Genomic DNA, 20,696 nt, shown 5'->3' on the forward strand with positions numbered 1-20,696 from the left:
TAATTCTTTTAGCCCATTGAATTTAAACTTGTTTAAATTGCTGATAACTAAATGTATTATTGATTCAGTTTTGATAGCTACGGTAATCCAAAAGTGCTCATTAACGTGACCGGCTTACTGTTCCTTCAACCCCCCCCCCCCCCCACACACACACCCCTAGTGGATGGTGGCGGGTACTCACCACATAAAATAAACTCCCATATCAACCAACGATATTCAAAAATATTCAACCAATATATAAAGTCTCCCAGCCTTTTGAAAACCTATCGCGAACATGTTTTTTCCGACAAATAAACTATTAACTTGCTTTAAACTTTTGGGGGTCAGCCGTTTTGAATGTTTGCTAATTACCCCAAGAACAAAATACCAGAAAACTTTCAAGTCTAAATTAAAAATGTATCCAGTCTTCTCAAAAGTTGAAGCACAGAACTTCTGCAGGTTTGGATAGATTGTTGTAAATCATGACCCCAAAACGTTATTATTCAAAAGAAACTCTTGTTTGTGTTAGTTTGGTGCGCCCCTGGATGGAGAATCAAAGCAATTTCAGTATACCTCCCTCTAGTGGCGCAGCAAGGCTGTAGGCAGGGGACCAGTCTACTGTCAGACGTGGTACCCCGCCTCTCGTATAGCTTGTTACCACTCAATGGTCATGTACAACTACTCAATGTACATGTACAATGTATATATGTACATGTGCGCAAACAGAAGCTCACGGCACAAGTGACTTCAAAACACACCACTGTTTTTATGAGTTTTGGCGCTGAGTTGAGAGAAAGACATTCAACAAAGTAACAGGTAAATTGACACTTTAAATGGTAATGTACATGTACTTTTATTTGTACGTAATTCTCTGTTCCTTGCCATTCCTTGTCACGTTTTAGTTTTTAGTTAGACTACCGACCATGCCAACACCAAGTCCGTTGTTGCATAACGCGTCGGCAGCAGGGTATCTAGCCCTGGTCCAGTACTTACTGCATACATGTACTAAGTAGATGTAGTGGCTGGTATTTCTGTAGGCTAGGTGTAAGAATAAATACTCTCTACAATGTGAACACACAATTCATTTCATGTTTATGTTTATACCTGTTTCAGTAGGCAGTTTCAGTGAAATTAAATGCAAGTTATTTTTTCTCTGACAAGATGTGGTCTGTTAAGGTGTATTCTATTTAAAATTTTGAAATCGGATGTTTGGTTGCAGAGATATACCGTTATTAATGAGCGTGGATCGTGCAAAAAATGTACCTGTGTTCAAGTTCAATTAGGTTTTTCTTCATATCGGCCACGGCCAAGTTTAACGCACAGTCTATGGCAAAAGAGGGCGCACTATATGACGAGCGCCCTCTACCAATGGGGAGGTTTGCAGACTGCGACGTACATGTACATATACGTACGTATGTAATTTAGGTCATTCAGTTACATTGTTTGTAACTGACCCATGGTTACAGAGTGATACCTCATTTTGTTCACAGATCTGCACCTTTCTGCAGTTCAACATGGTTATTTACAATGAATGTGTAGTGTTCAATTCTGTATAAATGCACTTTTTATACAAAAATTTAATCCTTTGAACATTCCTTCCACTTGTAGTGGTAGGAACATATATCATTAGGTCGAGCAAACAATAGACCAATCAGAGCAAGAGGTTGTTTTTTGTGAATTCTTTCAATTCTGATGTGAATGTTGCCTGATGGTAGAGGGGGAGGGGGTTAGACCAGACAAGTGCTCCAGAGTTGCGTCAACCAAATTCTGAATTAAGTACATGAAAAGGTCGTCGTCTGAAACAGTTAGGAGCAACTGTACGCGCTAGAAGTTCAAAGATTGACTGTTGCAGTCGGTCAGAACAACTCTGGAGCGCCTTGGTTTCAGACGTTGATCTTGTCATGAGCCGAACCTAATGTAAATGTTATGTTAAGTTCGCCTGTCTGAAACCAAAGTTTACTTGGGTCAACCTAGAGTCGCTCCTAATCTATTCAGTCTCTGGAGCGCCTGTCTGAACCGGGTGTTAAAGTCACTGAAATGGCATCAACATTAAAAAGATAGATATTCTAGAGACCAATAATCAATTACTTTTGTGTCACTTAGAGAGGTGAGATCTCACAGTCACCAGGAGTGTTCATCTACCTTGTACAGTTGTGGATGTGTTGTTCATGTACACTAAAAAAGATTGTGGATAAATGTGCATTAAAGCCATTGGACACTTTCGGTAAACAGTATTGTCCAAGGCCCACACTTCGTGTATCACAACTTATATGTAAAATAACACACCTGTGAAAATTTAGGCTCAATTGGTTTTCGGAGTCGGGAGAAAATAACGGGAAAACCCACCCTTGTTTCCGCACGTTTCGCCGTGTCATGACATGTGTTTAAAATAAATCCGTAATTCTCGATATCGAGAATTGATATTGTTTTAATGTTTTCTCAAAAAGTAAAGCATTTCATGGAATAATATTCCAAGAGAAGTCTTTCACCATTACCTTCTGTAAACCTTGTAAGTTAGTCTGTGAACTTTAAAAAGAGTTCTGTTCCGAAAGTGTCCAATGGCTTTTACATCATGATCTACACGTAACTATGCATGTAAATGTGTACAGTGCATGCAAGTGTCCTCTATACAGAAGGAATATGAAATGTTATACTTTACATCTCAACCTCTTTCTCTTATTAATTTGTTTGTTTGAATCAATCACTATCACGTTTTTGGACTGAATATGTACATATATGTATTAGTTTAGTTTTAGTACACTTTACACTGGCATTGCAGTATACAAATAGATAAATTAAGATACAAGTAATCAAATTATGTATAATCTGTAGTGAGAAAAACTTAAACACAATGTTGTCCAATATCATACTTTAACTTAATTTGCATTCATCAAGGTACACACTTCATACAAATTCAATTGAATTTCATGTTTAACATGTTATAATATCACTTCTTCATGACACATTGTTTTGGGGTTTTGAAATATCTGCACTTAGCTTGCAGCCTTCATTCGTGGATTCTAGGCTGGACATTTAGTCACCCATTTACTATACACAACATTTTTTTTGTACACACTAAGATCAGTCAACCCAAGTTGTTGCATTGTCGCATATTTGAGTCGTGCTATAAAACCGCATGTTTGATTTGACACACTACGTGTACCAAAACAAATTCAGAACCATCATATGAACTTTGGGGTAAATTTTGTGAAAACCATTCCCGAACCAAACTGGTTGAAATATACAATTCAGTTTCTTTCTGAAAACCATCAACAATGTCTAGCCAAAAGATTTGTATTGATCAAAGTACTATTTGAACAAATTATTCTCATGTTGATATTACTATTCTCAATAATAAAGTATTAGTTGAATCAAATAATCAGGATATCACACTCTACAATTTGTATCATTAAATTTGGTTACGAAATATCTCTCTTCTGAGTAAGTTTTCTGCTGCATTGAACTCATCATGCCATGAATGGCAGTGCATTTTATTACAAATATTGCTGTTTTTGCTTGATGGAGTGTTTTGTTCATTTTAAACCCATGGGGTGAAGTACAATAACAATTCTTGTATGTTATTTGTCACATGTTTTCAGAGCTGATGTGAATAAAATAATATTTTGTCAGAAGATAATGATTTTTGTGTTGCCCAACTGTTTACTTCAGCTTGAGTGTTGGTTGTGGTCCAGCAAAATGTTTGTTGATGTCTTTACTCATGCTGATAGATTTGAACTGAATAGTCTGTAGCCACAACCAGATCACCAGCTGGTGTGAATGTGAGACCAGAGGGAAAAGCACAATCCTTGATGATACATCCAATGTACTTGCCATCAGGACTGTAATGATGGATCTCACCTAGTGATGAGTATGGTCCTCTCTGTACAGCAACATCGATGCTCCCATCCTTGTCACAACACACACCATGAGGCCTCCCAGACTGATCGATATCTACTGAGAATACCATTTCACGATTGTAGGTTACTGATACTAACCTTCTGCTTTTCCAGTTGGTGTAGATGAGTCTTTGTTTGTGGGTAGTCAAGTTTTCATCAATCCCTGGAGCAGACAGTGTTCTGATGAGGGATCCATCTGGTTTGTGTAGAGAGATCTCTGCCTTGTCTTCATAACCCACTGCTATCAGATTGTTGTCATCCACTGCAATACATGATGGTTTACTGCCTGGATTGAACTGATGGAGGAGCTGATAATTCCTGTTGAAGATCTTGACTGTTTCTTTATCTAGAACAATGAGCTCATCATTCTTATTCACAGTCATACTGCGTAATCTGGTAATACCTTGGATTGGTAGTTCTTGTGAGACAACATAGGATTGAGGGTTGCTCTCTGCTGGTATTTTAATCAAGCTGGTTTTATTCCAAAGTGCCACAACAATATCTCTATTAGAGTATGCAGCAACATCCTCTGCATTAATCGTCGCCATCTTTTGTTTCATGTTCTTGTATTTTTTCATTTCTGTTTTTAATGTCCATTTATCTTTTTTGAAGTGTTTCATGGATTGAAATGTTGGCTTTCTAGCCTGAGCAGAAGTTGCTGATTCTACTTGTTGTTCATCTTTCAGCACCAGTCTCCCTAGTGAGTTCTGGCCTTCTTTAAAGTTCATATAAGTCAACCCATCTGGTACTTTTGTTGATTTCTTCTCTCTGTATTCTTTGAGGTCTTGTAAGAGTTGTTTTATGTGATAAACAATCTTGATCTGTTGATCCATGAGTTGATTTACCTCATCCTGCTTGTGCTCTGCTTTGTTTATCTCTTTGCTGTTTGTAGCTCGTGCAGTTTGCATTGTCTTGACTCTGTCTTTATAAATCTGTTCTGCCTCTTGCATCAGTTTCTGCTTCTCCTCTCTGATCCTGGCAGCCACCTTGGCAATCTCCTCATCAGCCTTCTTGGAGATTTTCTCTTTGGTGGCAGCAAACATAGAGTCTAGTTTGTTATGAGACGTGTCTATGTCTTGAATGGCAATGGTGAAGGTCGTGATGCTCTGTCTTACTTCTGCTAGAAGTTCTGACGCATGTTGTTTACTTTTGTCTGAAGCTTCACTCAGTTCTATTACAGGGTGTGTTCTGTGGTCTTTAGCAATGCAAGTTGTACATATCAGTTTCTTGCATGTTTCACAGTACATGATAAGATCCTTGCCAGTATGCTTGCTACACTTGGAAACAAACTCCTGACTGGGTACTTGTTTTTCTTGCTGCTGTTTCAGTCGGGTTTCCTTTGTTTCAATTGCTTCTATCAATGACATGGTTTTAAAGTCTGTTTTCAGACCATCAATGCCATTTTCTTTTAAAAGAGTTTCTTGTCTACACACTGGACATGAAAGCCTTGTAGTACTTTGACTATTCTGTCTGAGTTGTTGAAGGCATTCAATACAAAATGAATGAGAACACTCCAGTAGTTTGGGTTGCTTGAAGCGTCCACTGCAAATTGGACATTCAAGATGATCCTGACTTATCTCTTCTAGCACTGACTGAACTGTTATATTGGATGCCATTTTGTTGGAAGTTGCTTCAATGATGATCTGTAAAGTAAAAGAAGAAATTGACTCAATTAGATAATATCAACAATGTACATATCCTGGTTGTTCCCTCATCAATGCAAGACTTGATTTCTTGACCGTATTACACTCCTTTGCATAAAGTTAAGGATTTTTAAATTGACTGATTTCATAACAGGTCTTGATTTTTGTTCTACGTTCTATGGTGACCAATCAAGTAGATAATTTACACGGTCATACTAAACTGCATGTCGATAAAGTTACATACATATTACAAGATCAAAGAAGTATAAGACTAGATGCCTCTTTTGCAGGTTGCAATACTTGAGCAGCTATGTTAAGTTGGAGAGGTTGGAGGGAAACCCCAGTCAGGGAAAACCCATGCAATGAGGTAGGGACTGAAAACACATTCCTCATTCAAGGCTTTGGGCGACGATTTGAACCAGGGTCCACAGAGGGTGAAAGACAGGGAAAAAAACCACTGAGCCAAGTTGATTTCAAATATAGCATGCACCAATAGAAATCACAGTTTGTAAAATGATCCATGAAAATATCTTGACTTTATTTAAGTGAAGAGAGTACTACTTTGTTTCCTTCCATGAAGGGCGCACGTCCCTACCCCCCAAGTAGATAGAAAACAGAACAACCGCCTCATGAATGTTTTTGAATATAGTTTTAACCCTTTGGTGCACATGGCGCCCGCTAGGGACCACCAAAGAACATGTCAAATTGTACTTTTATAAATAGTCATTACTTAAAAACTACAACCCCCATACATACTGCCCTCATCAGTTTTCGTTTGGTGTGATATTCAACAGGGTGTGCTATTGAAATTTGTTGAGAAAAACATTGTTCAACATGTTCATTTTTTTGCTGTTTGAAAAATTAATCTGTGCACCAAAGGGTAAATGCTGTACTCAGCAAGATATAAGCGTTGATTTTCTGTGCACATATTTAGTATTTTTAAAGCCTTCTTTAAGGGAAGTGGAAAAGACTAGCACATTCAGAATGTTTGTCGAAATGCATCTTATTCTACAAAATTGGAAGACTGCGCCGTTATCTTGAACAGAATTCCACCGAACGCCTTGTCCATGCATTTGTATCTTCGCAGCGGGATTATTGTAACAGCCTCCTTGAAGGTTTACCAGCGACATCCACAATTTTCCTCCAACACATCCAAAACAGTGCAGCACGTCTAATTGTCCGAGCAAAACTCCAAGAACACATCACACCAGTCCTTCAATCCATTCACTGGCTTCCCATTAACTAGTGAATCTCATTCAAAGTCCTCCTGCTTCTTTTCAAAGTCAAAAATGGTCTCGCTCCTACTTATCTTCAGAACCTTATTTCTACCAAAGCCCACAGTTCTCGCAATCTTCGTTCCTCTTCTACTTCCCATTTGTGTTTGTCTCCTGCACCCCGCACCCACACCCGGTAAGACCAAGGAGCCTTCACAGTCAGCGCACCTACATCATGGAACAATCTCCCTCTACATATCCGTCAGGCTTAATCTCTTGAATCCTTCAAAGCCATGTTAAAGACTCATTTACTTCTTTGCTAAGCCTAGTTTTTAGAATTTTGTGTTTATTCATAGTTTTGTACAGCGCTTTGTAACTTTTGTAAAAGGCGCTATATAAATATTATATATTATTATTCTTTCCTATTGTTATTATTTTTGTTTTTAGTTCACGCTGACAAACTTCAGACAATCCCGGCCATATCTTGTTTGGGCCCCTGCACCATGGCCCCATGACCCCATGCCCCCTTTCAATGTTTGCTCTTCTGGCTCTCCTTGCACAGTCTTTGGCGCTCCCATCAACATTAAGCGGACAGTGGAGAGAATGTTTTTTCTAATGTTGTGAGTGGCCCAAAGCATTTTGGCCTGGATATTATAGCTTGGGGTTGTTGACATGGGTTGTTTTTGAATGACCTGAAAAAAATAGTTCTCTTAACCAAGAGTTGGAACATTTGTTTAAGGTTGATGCTGGAACCTTTGGAAATTTACATGGGTGAAGAGGTGTTTATATTTGAAGGGAGTATAATGCAACGAGACTTGGGACACCCTTGTGTCAAATTGAGCAGAGGACAACAATTTCGGACTCAATGGATGATAAGTTTACTTTGACTGTAACATAGCAGTTATTTAGACTGAGTATTTTTGAATGCTACCATACATGTAGTTGTCTGGTGTAGCTTAGGGCCCAATGTCTTAAAACCTGTAAACATACAACTTTGCTAAATGCAAACAAATCCTGCTTAGCAGAAACTGTTTACCAGCCATCACTAAGGTTATATGTTGCTACCGATGCCCCGGTCAATTGTTTCTCAGCAAAGAATTTGGCTGAGCAGCATTGGCTGAACAGTATTTTTGTTTGCTTAGCAGAATTTGTACCGTTACCCAATCCTCCTGAAGCATATAGGTTTCATGTCAACATTCCATCATAAGTTTATACTGTTGCAACACGTGCCCCACTCATTTTTTGCTCAGCCAAGAAATTTGCTCAGCTGCTTAGCATTTTTTTTTTTTTATAAACAACACAAAAAGTCCATGATATAAAGGTCCTATGTACAATTGTGACACATTTTGATAAAGACAAACTATTTTGACATTTGTATGTGATGGAGGAATTTGAAGCGATGTTTAAATATTCCTTTTTGTCCAGATTTATAAGACTGGGTTCAGAAAATTGATGGGTTAACCAGTGTGTGTTAAGAAATGGGAATAAAAGGGTAGCGACGAGTTCTGACACGGCCGTTTAAAGACGGCAGGGTCGAATTGCTGGGTGATAAAGGGCTGAGCTGAAGGCGAGGACCTTTAGCGCATGGCAACGACCCTGCAAGGTGTTAAACAACCGTTTAAGAATGAGTCACTACTCTTTTATTCTCATTCAGAAATGTTCTTTTGTAAAAAAACTTTAAAAAAATACAGTTACAGACACTTTGACAGTTGAAAACTTCAAGGTTTGAAATATATTTTTTTTTAAAGAGTCTGTAGCGCGTGGGTTGTGTGTATGCGCGCTTAGAAATAGATTACGTGCGTGCACTTAGAAATAGATTACGCGCTGTACTAATAGCTATGGATTGGGTGCTGTTTGATAATCTTGTGCGCCTGACACGCGGAAGCCAGCCAGTTATAAACACTGGTCATTATCAACCGTTTAAACACCCCCACGTGACGCGCTCTCAACCAATAGGAGTAGAGAAACTGTCTGATGAGGTGTTTATGAATAATAAATAAAAACAAATGTTTCAACAATGAAGGCAAAGTTTACTTTAACCCTTTGATTGTTTAAATCCTGTATGTAAGTCGTGTATATATGTACACGATAATTAGTATGTACCTACACACTGCACATGACAACTATAATTTACGTACATTTAATAACTACCCTGTATACACGTATGAATACTCAAGTATACACTTTGACTCTGGACTTATCATGTACAAAAATATATTGTGTTGAAACACACTAATTACCTTGTACATGTACATCTTGAATATTTCCATGTCATACGCAATAATTCTAATGTGTGTTCCCCTGCAGACTTACATGTATTTAAAAATGATATTGTGCAGCTCTCCAAGTGAAAAAATACTCCCAAACAAGTTGGGTACAAACTTAACATCATACTTCAAGTTTTAAATAAAATTCATCAAAGCTGTGTTTCGGTTGCCATCAAAATAAAAAATACATCATCTCTGTAAAATAAGGCACTATTTCAAAGTCTTTTGTTTGTGTATACATAGTGTCATCTCCCACCGGTCATGTATTTATATTATTGTTTATAATTTATACATTTCTCTTACGTTTACTAGCTTATCCTTATTTGTTTAAAGTCAAAGGTCAGTGCACGCAGCTAATCGCCTGCGGGCATCTTAGGAATTTGGTTTAAGGTCTGGCAAGCCCTATTTTCTATACGCAGGTACCTGGGTGCCGTTATTTCTAAGTCATTTCTTTTCCTGGTTTCGTTTGGTTAACTTCGCCGTATTTTTCTTAGTCAACCCCAGCAAGCTTTCATCACCGTTTTCATAAGTAGTATTTTCTTCATTGTATAATATTTAATGTCACTTATTCCGATTGTATTAAAGTATTGGTTACTGTAAAATTGCTTCCTTTCCATTTCAATGATCTGGGCTTTTTGTAGTTATTTTTTGGTTCCTCTTAATGCTGTTTAAGTGGGGTACAAAATAGACCCGTCGCTAGATTTTGATATAAGATTTATGGTGCCACTAGGCAAAGCAAGTTTATTCTTCTAAATCCTATTTTTTGTACCCAACGTACTTGTCTCTAGTAATTGCTTTTATTATCGTGTGTGTATTAGTAGGATTTGTAACGTTGCATGGTGGTAATACGATTTAGAAAGGTTTGCAGTAACACCTCTTAATGACTATCTCTAAATGAGTTTATATGTGTGTATTTCCCAACAGTTTTGTTATATATCAGTATGCCGCCGAAAACTCCAGTAAACCCTGTACATCGCCGTTAAGTTTCCCACAGTGTTGATGTGAATTTCCCGGTAACAATTTGTGTTAATTTAGTAAAGTCCATAATTGTATTGTTCATCTTTTGATACAGAATTGCAGAAGCAGATTTGTTCAAGCTTTAATAATTGCTTTTTTTAAATCCTTGTGAAGTATCCCGATTGCTTAGTTTCTTCAATCTTCTTTTGGAAACAATTGTCTGTTCATTTTCGTATAATCTTTCCGGAAGCCATCGATTGCATTTTATTCAATCTTTCCGGAAACCTCTGAGTGCGTGTTTTATTTAAATACTCTTCTTGTATCTTTGATTTGATTATTGAGTAATTTAATTATGTATTTATATATTAATTATCTATTTCATTATTTGTTGTTCTAAAGTTCACCTGCTCCTCGCTGAGTGCGAATAAAACTACCTACTACTCTACACATAGAGATGCTGTGGTGTGTGAGGGTTTTGCTATGTATCAACTCAATTATAGTACTTGGATGAAGTCTCCTAGTTTTTATATTTGGTTGTTTATACCCACTAAGTTATTGCTATACAAAATTTATAACCCCACAGCATTTTAAAATGTGACCCTTATTTTGACAAAACACAACACATTTATAACTTACTGGTTTTTAGTGAAAGAACATGGCTTGAACATCAACTGGCATGAAACATCAAATTTTGTAGTACATTAAATTCCAACATTGATCCATTAGATGTTGGCACAACACACTGAATGGTTGCTTTCTGTATTGTTCAACGTTGCCACACCAAGCCCTATGTATTTCTCATATGTGGGAATTCCCGTTTCTATATTTAGCTTTTGTGTTGTACACTGTGGTGTGTGATGTATTGTCATTTACTGTACAGTACTCATACTGCAGTACACACTGACTTGACAATGACCTTAACCTCTGACCGTTCAATACAAAACTGGGACTGTGTGTGTTTGTATTGTGAAAGAGATTGGCTGTTGCCAGCTTGGCATTTACGTCCATTCTATTGTGGGAGCTTGCAGAGTTCCCTTAATGGGAAAATTTTCTAAGCGGTGGACAACAAAACAAACATTAAATAGGCCTTTTGGTGTGCCAAACTGATAACCCTAATTTGTATCCGCATTTTTTTGGGAATATTAAAAACTTTTGAAAAGTCAGTTTTGTCCATGCAGCCCTTAGAGCCCCAGACCCAGCCCTTTAGGCCCTCACCCTACCCCCTAGACCAAAGTTAACTCCCACCCTTGGCTAGACCTTAAGCCCCACATCAGTTTCACTCTGTTTCTTTAGACTCCATGTTTTTGGCATTTCTTTTATAAAGATGATTTAAATAAAAATATTTACAGTAGGCCTTACTGTTTGTAGCTTTTTAGCCCCTCATAAGTTGTAGAATGAATGACCTGTAACTGTTGATTAGTGGGTCGTGTTGATGCAAGTTGTTCTTAGCAAAGCAAGAGTCAAAGCGTTCTGATCGACACTGCTTATTAAAGTCTCAACTATCTTTATACATGTAGTTCTTCACCTTAAAAAAAGTTAAAACAAATGTTGAAAACAAATGTTTTCGGCCACCATTCAGTGGCCGAAGCAGGAAACAGCGCCACCAAGCGACTGGTGGTGCCTCGTTCTGAGGATGACTAGTAGTCGAAACATAAGCTAAAATTACGTGAGTATTTGGCTGTGTTTCATAGAAAATTCATTTATTAAAACAAATGTTGTTTTCTTTTTTGTCCATTGCAGCAATTGAACTTGCATTGGATGAACCAGTGGAAATGGGGCAGCCAGCAGCTTCACACTTCATGATAATAGAGTCTGCATGTTGGTTGTTCACAAGATGGATGGCACTGTGATCTCTTGGAGCTCCATTCCATGAAAGGGTAAGTGGTCCTTATGGGATTTATCTTAATCAATCTACGACTGACAAAAGTGTGGTAGGATCAAGAGGCTGTTGATGAGTAAATGACAATTAAAAAACAATGGGCAAGAAATGGTATAAGAAAACAGCTGCTGAACGTAACAACAAGTTGAGATGCAACTATCAAAAGGATGGTCCATGTGGAAAGGCTATGTAAAGGGGGGTATAGAGAGGGGGAGGGGGTTGCATATGGTATCATAAATGTCCATTGTCCAGTTATGAACGTGTGGTGAAGAGGGGACTGGGCTTTGACAGCAAGTCTAGAATGCCTCAAAGTGGACGACAAAATACAACTACAATCAATTCACTTGATGTGTGAACTGGGACAGCTTGACCGTTTTAAAACATTTTTTTTACATCTTTTTTTTTTGTCCAACAACCAGCTGTCCATACTTTTTACCGATGTCCCTACACTCTTTTACCGATGTCCCCACACTACAGAAGCTAGGCTTGTAACAAAGCTGTTAAAATACATACTAGCATAACAAGCTACTTGATAATGAGCAATGGAGAGCTGTTGATGGTCTAACACATTGTGAGAATTAAAGACTCCCTCTGAAGTCACGTAGGATTTGAAAAAAGAGGTAATTGCGCAGTAAAGTATTTGAATCTGTCAGAAAGACTTCAGCCCTGAAGCCTAAAGATTTACTGTAAAACTTACACTGTTTAAAGATAACAATCCAATATAACTTGCTCAGGTAAACTAGGGTTTGAAAAACTTCACAGTCCTTTTTATAGCATACATGTAGGTGAGGCATATCCTTTACTGTCCTGGAAACAAAAACACATATACATGGCAACTGTGTTTTCCTCATAGAATGGTTGACGCATTTCCTTAACTATTCTAGTTAAGGAGTAAAAACAAATACATAGTAGGTGTTTTTTCATTCTAGGTTGGTTGAGGCAATTCCTTAATTATCCTAGGAGTATAAAATACATGTTAACATCTGTTTTTCTTCCTATGACGGTTGAGGCATTTCCTAAACCATCATACGATTAAAAAACACAAAGCAACTCTATCTTTCCTCTTAGGATGGATCATAGGAATAAAAAATACATGTTTAATGTTTTTTGTTCCTAGGATGGTTAAGGAAATGCCTCAACCATCCTATGAGAAAAATACAGTTGCTATGTGTTTTTTAATCCTAGGAAGGTTCAGGAAATGCCTCAACCATCATAGGAAGAAAAAATACATGAATGGTTTATGCTTTTCCTCATCCATTCTACGAATAATAAAGATATGTTAACTGTGTTTTTCCTCTTAGGATGAATAGGGCATTTCCTTAACTATCAATTTCATAATAAATGTTAAATTTGCATCGGGGATAAAGAATATTAATTTTGGTTTTTACCCATACACCTATGTGTGTTAGCACTGTATACTCAGTACTTTCCCGAGTCCTGTGAAAAAACCTTGGTAGTCTAGTTGGTAAGACACTGCTCTAGAATTGCAAGGGTCGTGGGTTCGAATCCCACCCAGGTAGTGCCTGTGATATTTTTTTCACAGGACTCGGGAAAGTACTGAGTATACAGTGCTAACACATATCAATTTCATGCTCCTTCCTGCGCTCATACGCATGAAAAACAGTTCTTTGGAAAGATGTTTCTGTTAGCGGACAAGGGACGTAGAGAAGACGAAGAAGTGTCAATAAAATAATAAAATAAAAAACTTAAAAAACGGACAGAAATAGAAGGTGTTCCGGGCTGTTGGCCTGAACACCTAAAAAGCTGTCTCTTCTAGCCTTTCAGTTATCTCCCTGGAAATTCCGGACATTAATTAAAGTCATTCACAGTTTAAGGTGGTGTACATATCATTAACTATTCACATTGTTAGTCACTTTTATTTGCTTCCTATGTGTTTCTTCAATAGGCTGTTCTGAGTAATCCCAGTAATTACAATTGTTTATAGCAATTATTCATACAGCAGGCCTATGAGTTTTGGTAAGATTAAACCCTGTCTAGTAATCCTCTTGCTTTGAGTTGTACCATGTCGTTGTGCCTGAATAGGAGAGCCAAATTAATGGAAAATTAGCAAGCAGTTCTTGTTGCATCAGATTTTTGTCAAGATTTCTGAATTTGTCAACAATGCATTTCACTTGTTCTAATGATATTGGTTTTTTTTGTGATGGGGGTTTGTGGAGATGTTCTAATGATATTGGTTGTTTTTGTGATGGAGGTTTGTGAAGATGTTTTTGACCCACTCAGAATAGTTACATGTAGCTGATCTATCAGTGAAACTACTGGTAACCGATAGCCTGTGCTGGTCTCACTCTTGGCTTGATTCTTGAGGATCCAGCGTTGAAGTTGCATGGGCAATCTTTTGGACCAGTGCCCTGGCATTCTGCAGCCGAAGCTAATGTCAGCATTTGGCATGCCTGTCCAAACAAACACAAATGAAAAACAAGAGCAGGAGCAAATGGAAACAATTTGATACATGTATGTACATGAAAGAAATCAAACTATTTCTTTGTGAAACTTGATAAGATTTTTGTGTATAAGATGAAAACACCGGGCGGCGTAACCAGGCCTGAACATATGGATTTGTTGTAACAACGCTATTTATACTCAGTCATGCATTGGTTTAATAGTGGCGCACTACGCTCACGTGACAATTACAGTGGGTGCACTCAGGTGACAAGTCCAGCGGGAGGCTGGGCGTCTATTGTTATGCGACAATCATTTGATTAAAACCAAATTTTCATGCTCCTTCGCTGCGCTCATATGAATGAAAAACGGTTTCACCCTAATGACTGACAATAACACAAGCTACAATACTATTCATTGTTTTGTTTCATCAGGTTTATTAAAGCATGGGAAAGTGCCGGTTGTATGCCGATTATGAACCGGCACAAAGATAATGAGTTGAGCTGGGGTATGGGTGTTATCCAATAATATCGAAAATATCCACTGTCATTCATCAAATTTACTATTTCGAATTTTTTTGTTTATTACCTCAAAAAAGATAATGATCAGTCGTAGATCCATTCTTCGTGATGAAGTTGCTGTTTATGGAGCATCTTTGTCTCTTCTTATTGTCAATTTCCTTGAGAGCTGCTTCCTCTGCAATCTGAACCCTGTTTCTTTCTTCTGACGACTTCTTGAGTCCTGCTTTGTCCATATGTTGGATCGTGGTCCAGCCAGCCTTGCTTTCGTCTGCTATTTTGATCTTCCTCTTCCGTTCTGCTACCAGACTCTCCGCTTCCTGGATCGCGTCTATGACGTCCTGTATGTTACCTTTTTGGTGAAGTGCTACCATTATTTAATTGTCAAGGGCAACTTCCAATTGCCCACAGAAGTCGAATTGTGCAGCATTGCCGGGTCTCTTGAAATCTCTAGATTCCAGTTTTTTTTGTTTTTTTTTTAGCTGTTTCAGCTCGGATTCGTTATTTGGATGTATGTTGGATCTTATCAAACTTCTCGTTAAAATAGTCCTTGAATTTATCAAAAAGAGCTTCAGGATTGAAACTTTACATTTGCTGACATAATGACCTTTGAACTAGATGATTACAAGAGGTCATTTTGGACAGGGTGGAATCATTCAACACAAAGAGTTCATTCATTATTGATTGCGCTGTCATGGTATGCCATGTAAAAACACATATGAGTGGAGAGAACCAAATAAACGTATGATTGACCCTTTGACCCTGTGGTAGTCCACCTTCCTCATTCTAGAGTCGATCTTAACTGCTACATGTAGGCTAATGAGCTCACCCAGTGACAAGGAGCGATTAAACAAAACAGTGATTTGTATTATAATATTTATTTCAATGTTTACTCTCTGTTAGTTATAACTTGGAATGATAACGTACAAATTAAGAGTACTTAAAATATAGAAGAGCGAAATAGGTAAAACAAATAATGACTGATTCTTGTTACTTTAACCAAAGATTGTGTGCCATGTACTGATTTCGAAGAGAAAAATGGAAGAAAAACATATACAAACTAAACAAGAGTACGCGAAATGCAGTATAGTCCTAAAAGACATTTAAGGGCACTGTACACGCTTGGTAATTACTCAAAATTTAGCATAAAACCTTACTTTGTAACGAGCAACGGAGAGCTATTGATAGTACATGTATAAAACATTGTGAGAAACGACTCCCTCTGAAGTAATGTAGAGAGAGGTTATTTCTCATTAAAATAATAAAAACTCAACCAGAAACCTTTTATTCTTATCTGAAAGCACCCTATTTTGTAGAGCAAGGGTGTTCATCTTTCATCATTTTCTTGCAATTTCAATGACCAAATGTGTCCCAGATTTCCAGGCTTGTTATTTTATGCATATGTTGGGATACACCAAGTGAGAATATTGGTCGTTAACAATTACCAAATGTGTCCAGTGCCTTTAAAGAGTAGCAACAGAGATTCTCTAGCTTTAGGCAAAAAATATTGATCCAAAAATAACTTTAGAGAACACCAAAGTGATGAAATGAAAGGTGGAATTCATCATAGATAAACAAACAAACTGCCAAAACAAGCAGTTTGGTTAAGGCTGCTGTGACTAACAACAGTAGTAAGAGCCACATGCATGGGATGACTTTCTCCAGGGTTGCACTCAACACCAAACATTTTACCCGTTACAAAGTTGACATCAAATTAAAGCTGCAAAGCTATATTGCGCGGACATGTATTCCAAAGCTATATTCTTACAAATCTCATTACCATAATATATAGTATCTGGAGATAAAAAGATAATAACAACTAAGTCTAGTCAATTAGGTCACTCTCCCTGTTACTCTAATTTTAATATAATAATATTGAAGTGTTATATAGCGCACGTATCTACCAAACAAGGCACTCAAGGCTATGAGTATATACAAACTTTCAGAAAGATTGGTAATTGCAGTGATGAATCTTTGGTAACAAAGTCACTGTATGAGACATCTTCATGAAAACTACACAAACATGCATTTTTCTTCAGTTACAGTGAATGTATAGTCTACAATTATTTGTAATCAGACATGTATTGGATGAAAATTGAATCTCTTGAATCTCTTCAATTTAAGTATGTAGATATATACAAGAAAACTAAAATCATGTAACCTGTGAACATTTCATTTCAATGAGTGTTCCTGTGTATGAGATCCGAGTAACCTGTGAACATTTCATTTCAATGAGTGTTCCTGTTTATGAGATCCATGTAAGCTGTGAACATTTCATTTCAATGAGTGTTCGTGTTTATGAGATCCATGTAACCTGTGAACATTTTATTTCAATGAGTGTTCCTGTTTATGAGATCCATGTAACCTTTGAACATTTCATTTCAATGAGTGTTCCTGTGTATGAGATCCATGTAACCTGTGAGCATTTCATTTCAATGAGTGTTCCTGTGTATGAGATCCATGTAACCTGTGAACATTTCATTTCAATGAGTGTTCCTGTTTATGAGATCCATGTAACCTTTGAACATTTCATTTCAATGAGTGTTCGTGTTTATGAGATCCATGTAAGCTGTGAACATTTCATTTCAATGAGTGTTCGTGTTTATGAGATCCATGTAAGCTGTGAACATTTCATTACAATGAGTGTTCCTGTGTTCAGAGTGATTATGTCCAGGCAGGATGGATAATCAATATTCAGAACACACAATCTGAAAACTGTTACTGTCAGTAACTCTTCTCAAATTCAAACTGTTAGCTAAATTAGTGAGATATTTTCCATGACAACATAACTTCAAAGTGAAATAATTCTCAAAATTCTTTATAGAATCAAAATCTGCTTTGTTACTTCTTACTGAAAGTTTATAAAAACCAATAATTTTATAAGTGATTACCAAAGTATGCCTTTCATTAAAGTGTTGATGAGTATTACTGTTGAGGGGTTGTTAAAGGCAGTGGACACTATTGGTAATTATTCAAAATAATTATGTTATACCCGTCGTAAGCCAGAAGGTTTACTCCGAGGTGCGCATTAATTTGAAGCATTCTGTATTGAAAAGGATGAAAACGGATAACACAGTAAGTAGGCTTCACGGTTTTAATTGTCTAGTGCACTCACTGAGCATCACATCCAATATGACATGGGATGGCATGGCTGCATGCTGTGTGTGTGGTGCACATAATACTTACTCACTTGGGTTATTTCCAGGCTTTTGATTGGTTAAAAGTATGGCTGTTGAAACAAAGGGGTGCTGTCAAGCAGCTGTTGAATAATTAGAGGGGGCATAATAGTTGAAAATTCAGGGGAAGGGCATAATGAAAATTTAGGGGGGGCATTTAGGCATGAGGCCTCTACACTTGTTAGCGTAAAACCTCACTTGAAAACGAGTAATGGGGAGCTGTTTGTAATATAATGCATTGTGAGAAACAGCTCCCTCTGAAGTAGCGTAGTTTTTGAGAAAGAAGTAATTTTCCATGAATTTGATTTTGAGACCTCAGAATTAGATTTTGAGTTCTCGAAATGAAGCATCTGAAAGCACCCAACTACGAGTGACAAGGGTGTTTTTTTCTTTCATTATTATCTCGAAATTTCGAGGACCAATTGAGCTAAAAATTTTCCCAGGTTTGTTATTTTATGCATATGTTGAGGCACAGCAAATGAGAAGACTGGTCTTTGACAATTACCAACAGTGTACAGTGTCTTTAAGTACAGAAATATCACAACAAAACCTTTTATACTTACACTTAAACTATAAACCACAATGGGAACTGACTAATATTTATAAACAATACAATGTTTATGTGACCTAGAGAGGTGAGATCTTACAATGATCAGACTGTTGTAGTTTATTTGCTTTTGTCAGGGTTCCATGTTGGTGCTGATATCCCACAAAATGTTAAACTGGTTCGGAAAATTGGTCATGCAGTTGATTCAGAGGAAAAATTGTAGAAATTTAATCCAAAGCGATTAAACTCGATAAAACATATACCATGTTACTTTTACTCTTTATATTTTCTTGGCTGATATTGGTGAAATGATATTTTAGTCAAGAAATTAATTTCTGTGTTGCCGAAATGTTTATCTCAGCTTGAACAGTATTGTGGTCCAGCATAATGTTTGTTGATGTCTTTACGCATGCTGATAGATTTGAACTGACTTGAATGTAGTCACAACCAGATCACCAGCAGGTGTGAATGTGATACAATTGAGAGCAGCACAATCCTTGATGATACATCCAATGAACTTGCCATTAGGACTGTAATGATCGAGCTCATGTGATGACCAGAATAGTCCTCTCTGTACAGCATCATAGATGCTACCATCCTTGTCACAACACACACCACTAGGCCTCCTAGACTGATTGATATCTACTGATAATACCATTTCACCATTGTAGGTTACTGATACTAACTTCTTGTCATTCCAGTTGGTGTAGATGAGTTGCTGTTTGTGGGTAGTCAAGTATCCACCAATCCCTGGAGCAGGCAGTGTTCTGATGAGGGATCCATCTGGTTTGTGTAGAGAGATCTCTGACTTGTCATAATAACCCACTGCTATCAGATTGTTGTCATCCACTGCAATACATGATGGTTCACTGCCTGGATTGAACTGATGGAGGAGCTGATAATTCCTGCTGAAGATCTTGACTGTTTCATCATCTAGAACAATGAGCTCATCATTCTTATTCACAGTCACTTTGCTTCGTCTGGTAAGACCTTGGATTGGTAGTTCTTGTGAGACAACAGAGGATTGAGGATTGCTCTCTGCTGGTATTGTAATCAAGCTGGTATTATTCCAACCTGTCACAACAATATCACTATTAGAGTTTGCAGCAACATCACATGCACTAATCTCCACCATCTGTTGTTTCATGTTCTTGTATTTATTAATTTCTTGTTTTAATGTCCATTTATCTTGTTTGAAGTGTTTCATGGATTGAAATGTTGGCTTTCTGGACTGAGCAGAATTTGCTGATTCTTCTTGGTCATCTTTCAGCACCAGTCTCCCTAGTGATTTCTTGTCTTCTTTAAAGTCCATATAACTCAACCCATCTGGTACTTTTGTTGATTTCTTCTCTCTGTATTCTTTGAGGTCTTGTAAGAGTTGTTCTATGTGATGTACAATCTTGATCCGTTGATCCATGAGTTGATTTACCTCATCCTGCTTGAGCTCTGCTTTGTTCTTTTCTTTGCTGTTTGTAGCTCGTGCAGTTTTCATTGTCTTGACTCTGTCTTTATAAATCTGTTCTGCCTCTTGCATCAGTTTCTGCTTCTCCTCTCTGATCCTGGCAGCCTCTTTGGCAATCTCCTCATCAGCCTTCTTGGTGATTTTCTCTTTGGTAGCAGCAAACATAGCGTCCAGCGTCTTGCGGGACATGTCTATTTCTTGAATGGCAGTGTTGAAGGTTTTGATTTTCTGTCTTAATTCTGCTGCAAGTTCTGTGGCACTTTGTTTGCATTTGTCTGAAGCTTCATTAATTTCCATCAGAGAATGGGTTTGATGGTCTCTTATGATGCAAGTTGTGCATATCAATTTGTTGCAGTTGTTACAAAACATAATCAGATCTTTGTCGGTATGCTTGTAACATTTGGTAACAAATTCTTTTTCAAGAAGTTGTTTCAGTTGGGTTTCCTGTTTTTCAAAAGCTTCTATCAGTGAAAGTGTTTTAAAGTCTGCTTTCAGACCGTTAATGCCATTTTCTTTTAACAGAGTTTCTTGTCTACACACTGGACATGAAAGCCTTGTAGTACTTGGACTATTTTGTCTGAGTTGCTGAAGGCATTCAAGACAAAATGAATGAGAACACTCCAGTAGTTTGGGTTGCTTGAAGCGTCCATTGCAAATTGGACATTCAAGATGATCCTGACTTATCTCTTCTAGCATTGACTGAGCTGTTATATTGGATGCCATTATGATTGGAAGTACTTGCTGAAACGTTGAGCTGT

The 20,696-nt window shown here is 37.5% G+C and overlaps 2 protein-coding genes across 3 annotated transcripts in view; both read right to left on the reverse strand.

Annotated features, from left to right (window-relative positions):
- The window catches only part of LOC139949426 (uncharacterized), a 45,795-nt gene extending 25,105 nt beyond the window's left edge, over positions 1-20,690 (reverse strand). Inside the window, exon 1 of the mRNA XM_071947755.1 lies at positions 16,966-20,690. Coding sequence (XP_071803856.1) covers positions 18,880-20,661 — 1,782 coding nt within the window. The 5' untranslated portion in view covers positions 20,662-20,690 and the 3' untranslated portion in view covers positions 16,966-18,879. The remainder of the gene's footprint in view (positions 1-16,965) is intronic.
- LOC139949420 (uncharacterized) overlaps positions 201-20,696 on the reverse strand; it is a 32,781-nt gene continuing 12,285 nt past the window's right edge. The window contains exons 1-2 of one of the 2 annotated variants that reach the window (XM_071947748.1): positions 10,593-10,722; positions 201-5,518 (exon numbers count right to left, since the gene is read on the reverse strand). In XM_071947748.1, coding sequence (XP_071803849.1) covers positions 3,692-5,491 — 1,800 coding nt within the window. In that variant the 5' untranslated portion in view covers positions 5,492-5,518; positions 10,593-10,722 and the 3' untranslated portion in view covers positions 201-3,691. Of the gene's footprint in view, positions 5,519-10,592; positions 10,723-20,696 lie in introns of those variants that run through there. The other variant, XM_071947747.1, reaches the window with a different exon arrangement.

Source organism: Asterias amurensis, chromosome 17, assembly GCF_032118995.1.
Source record: "Asterias amurensis chromosome 17, ASM3211899v1".
Lineage (NCBI taxonomy): Eukaryota > Metazoa > Echinodermata > Asteroidea > Forcipulatida > Asteriidae > Asterias > Asterias amurensis.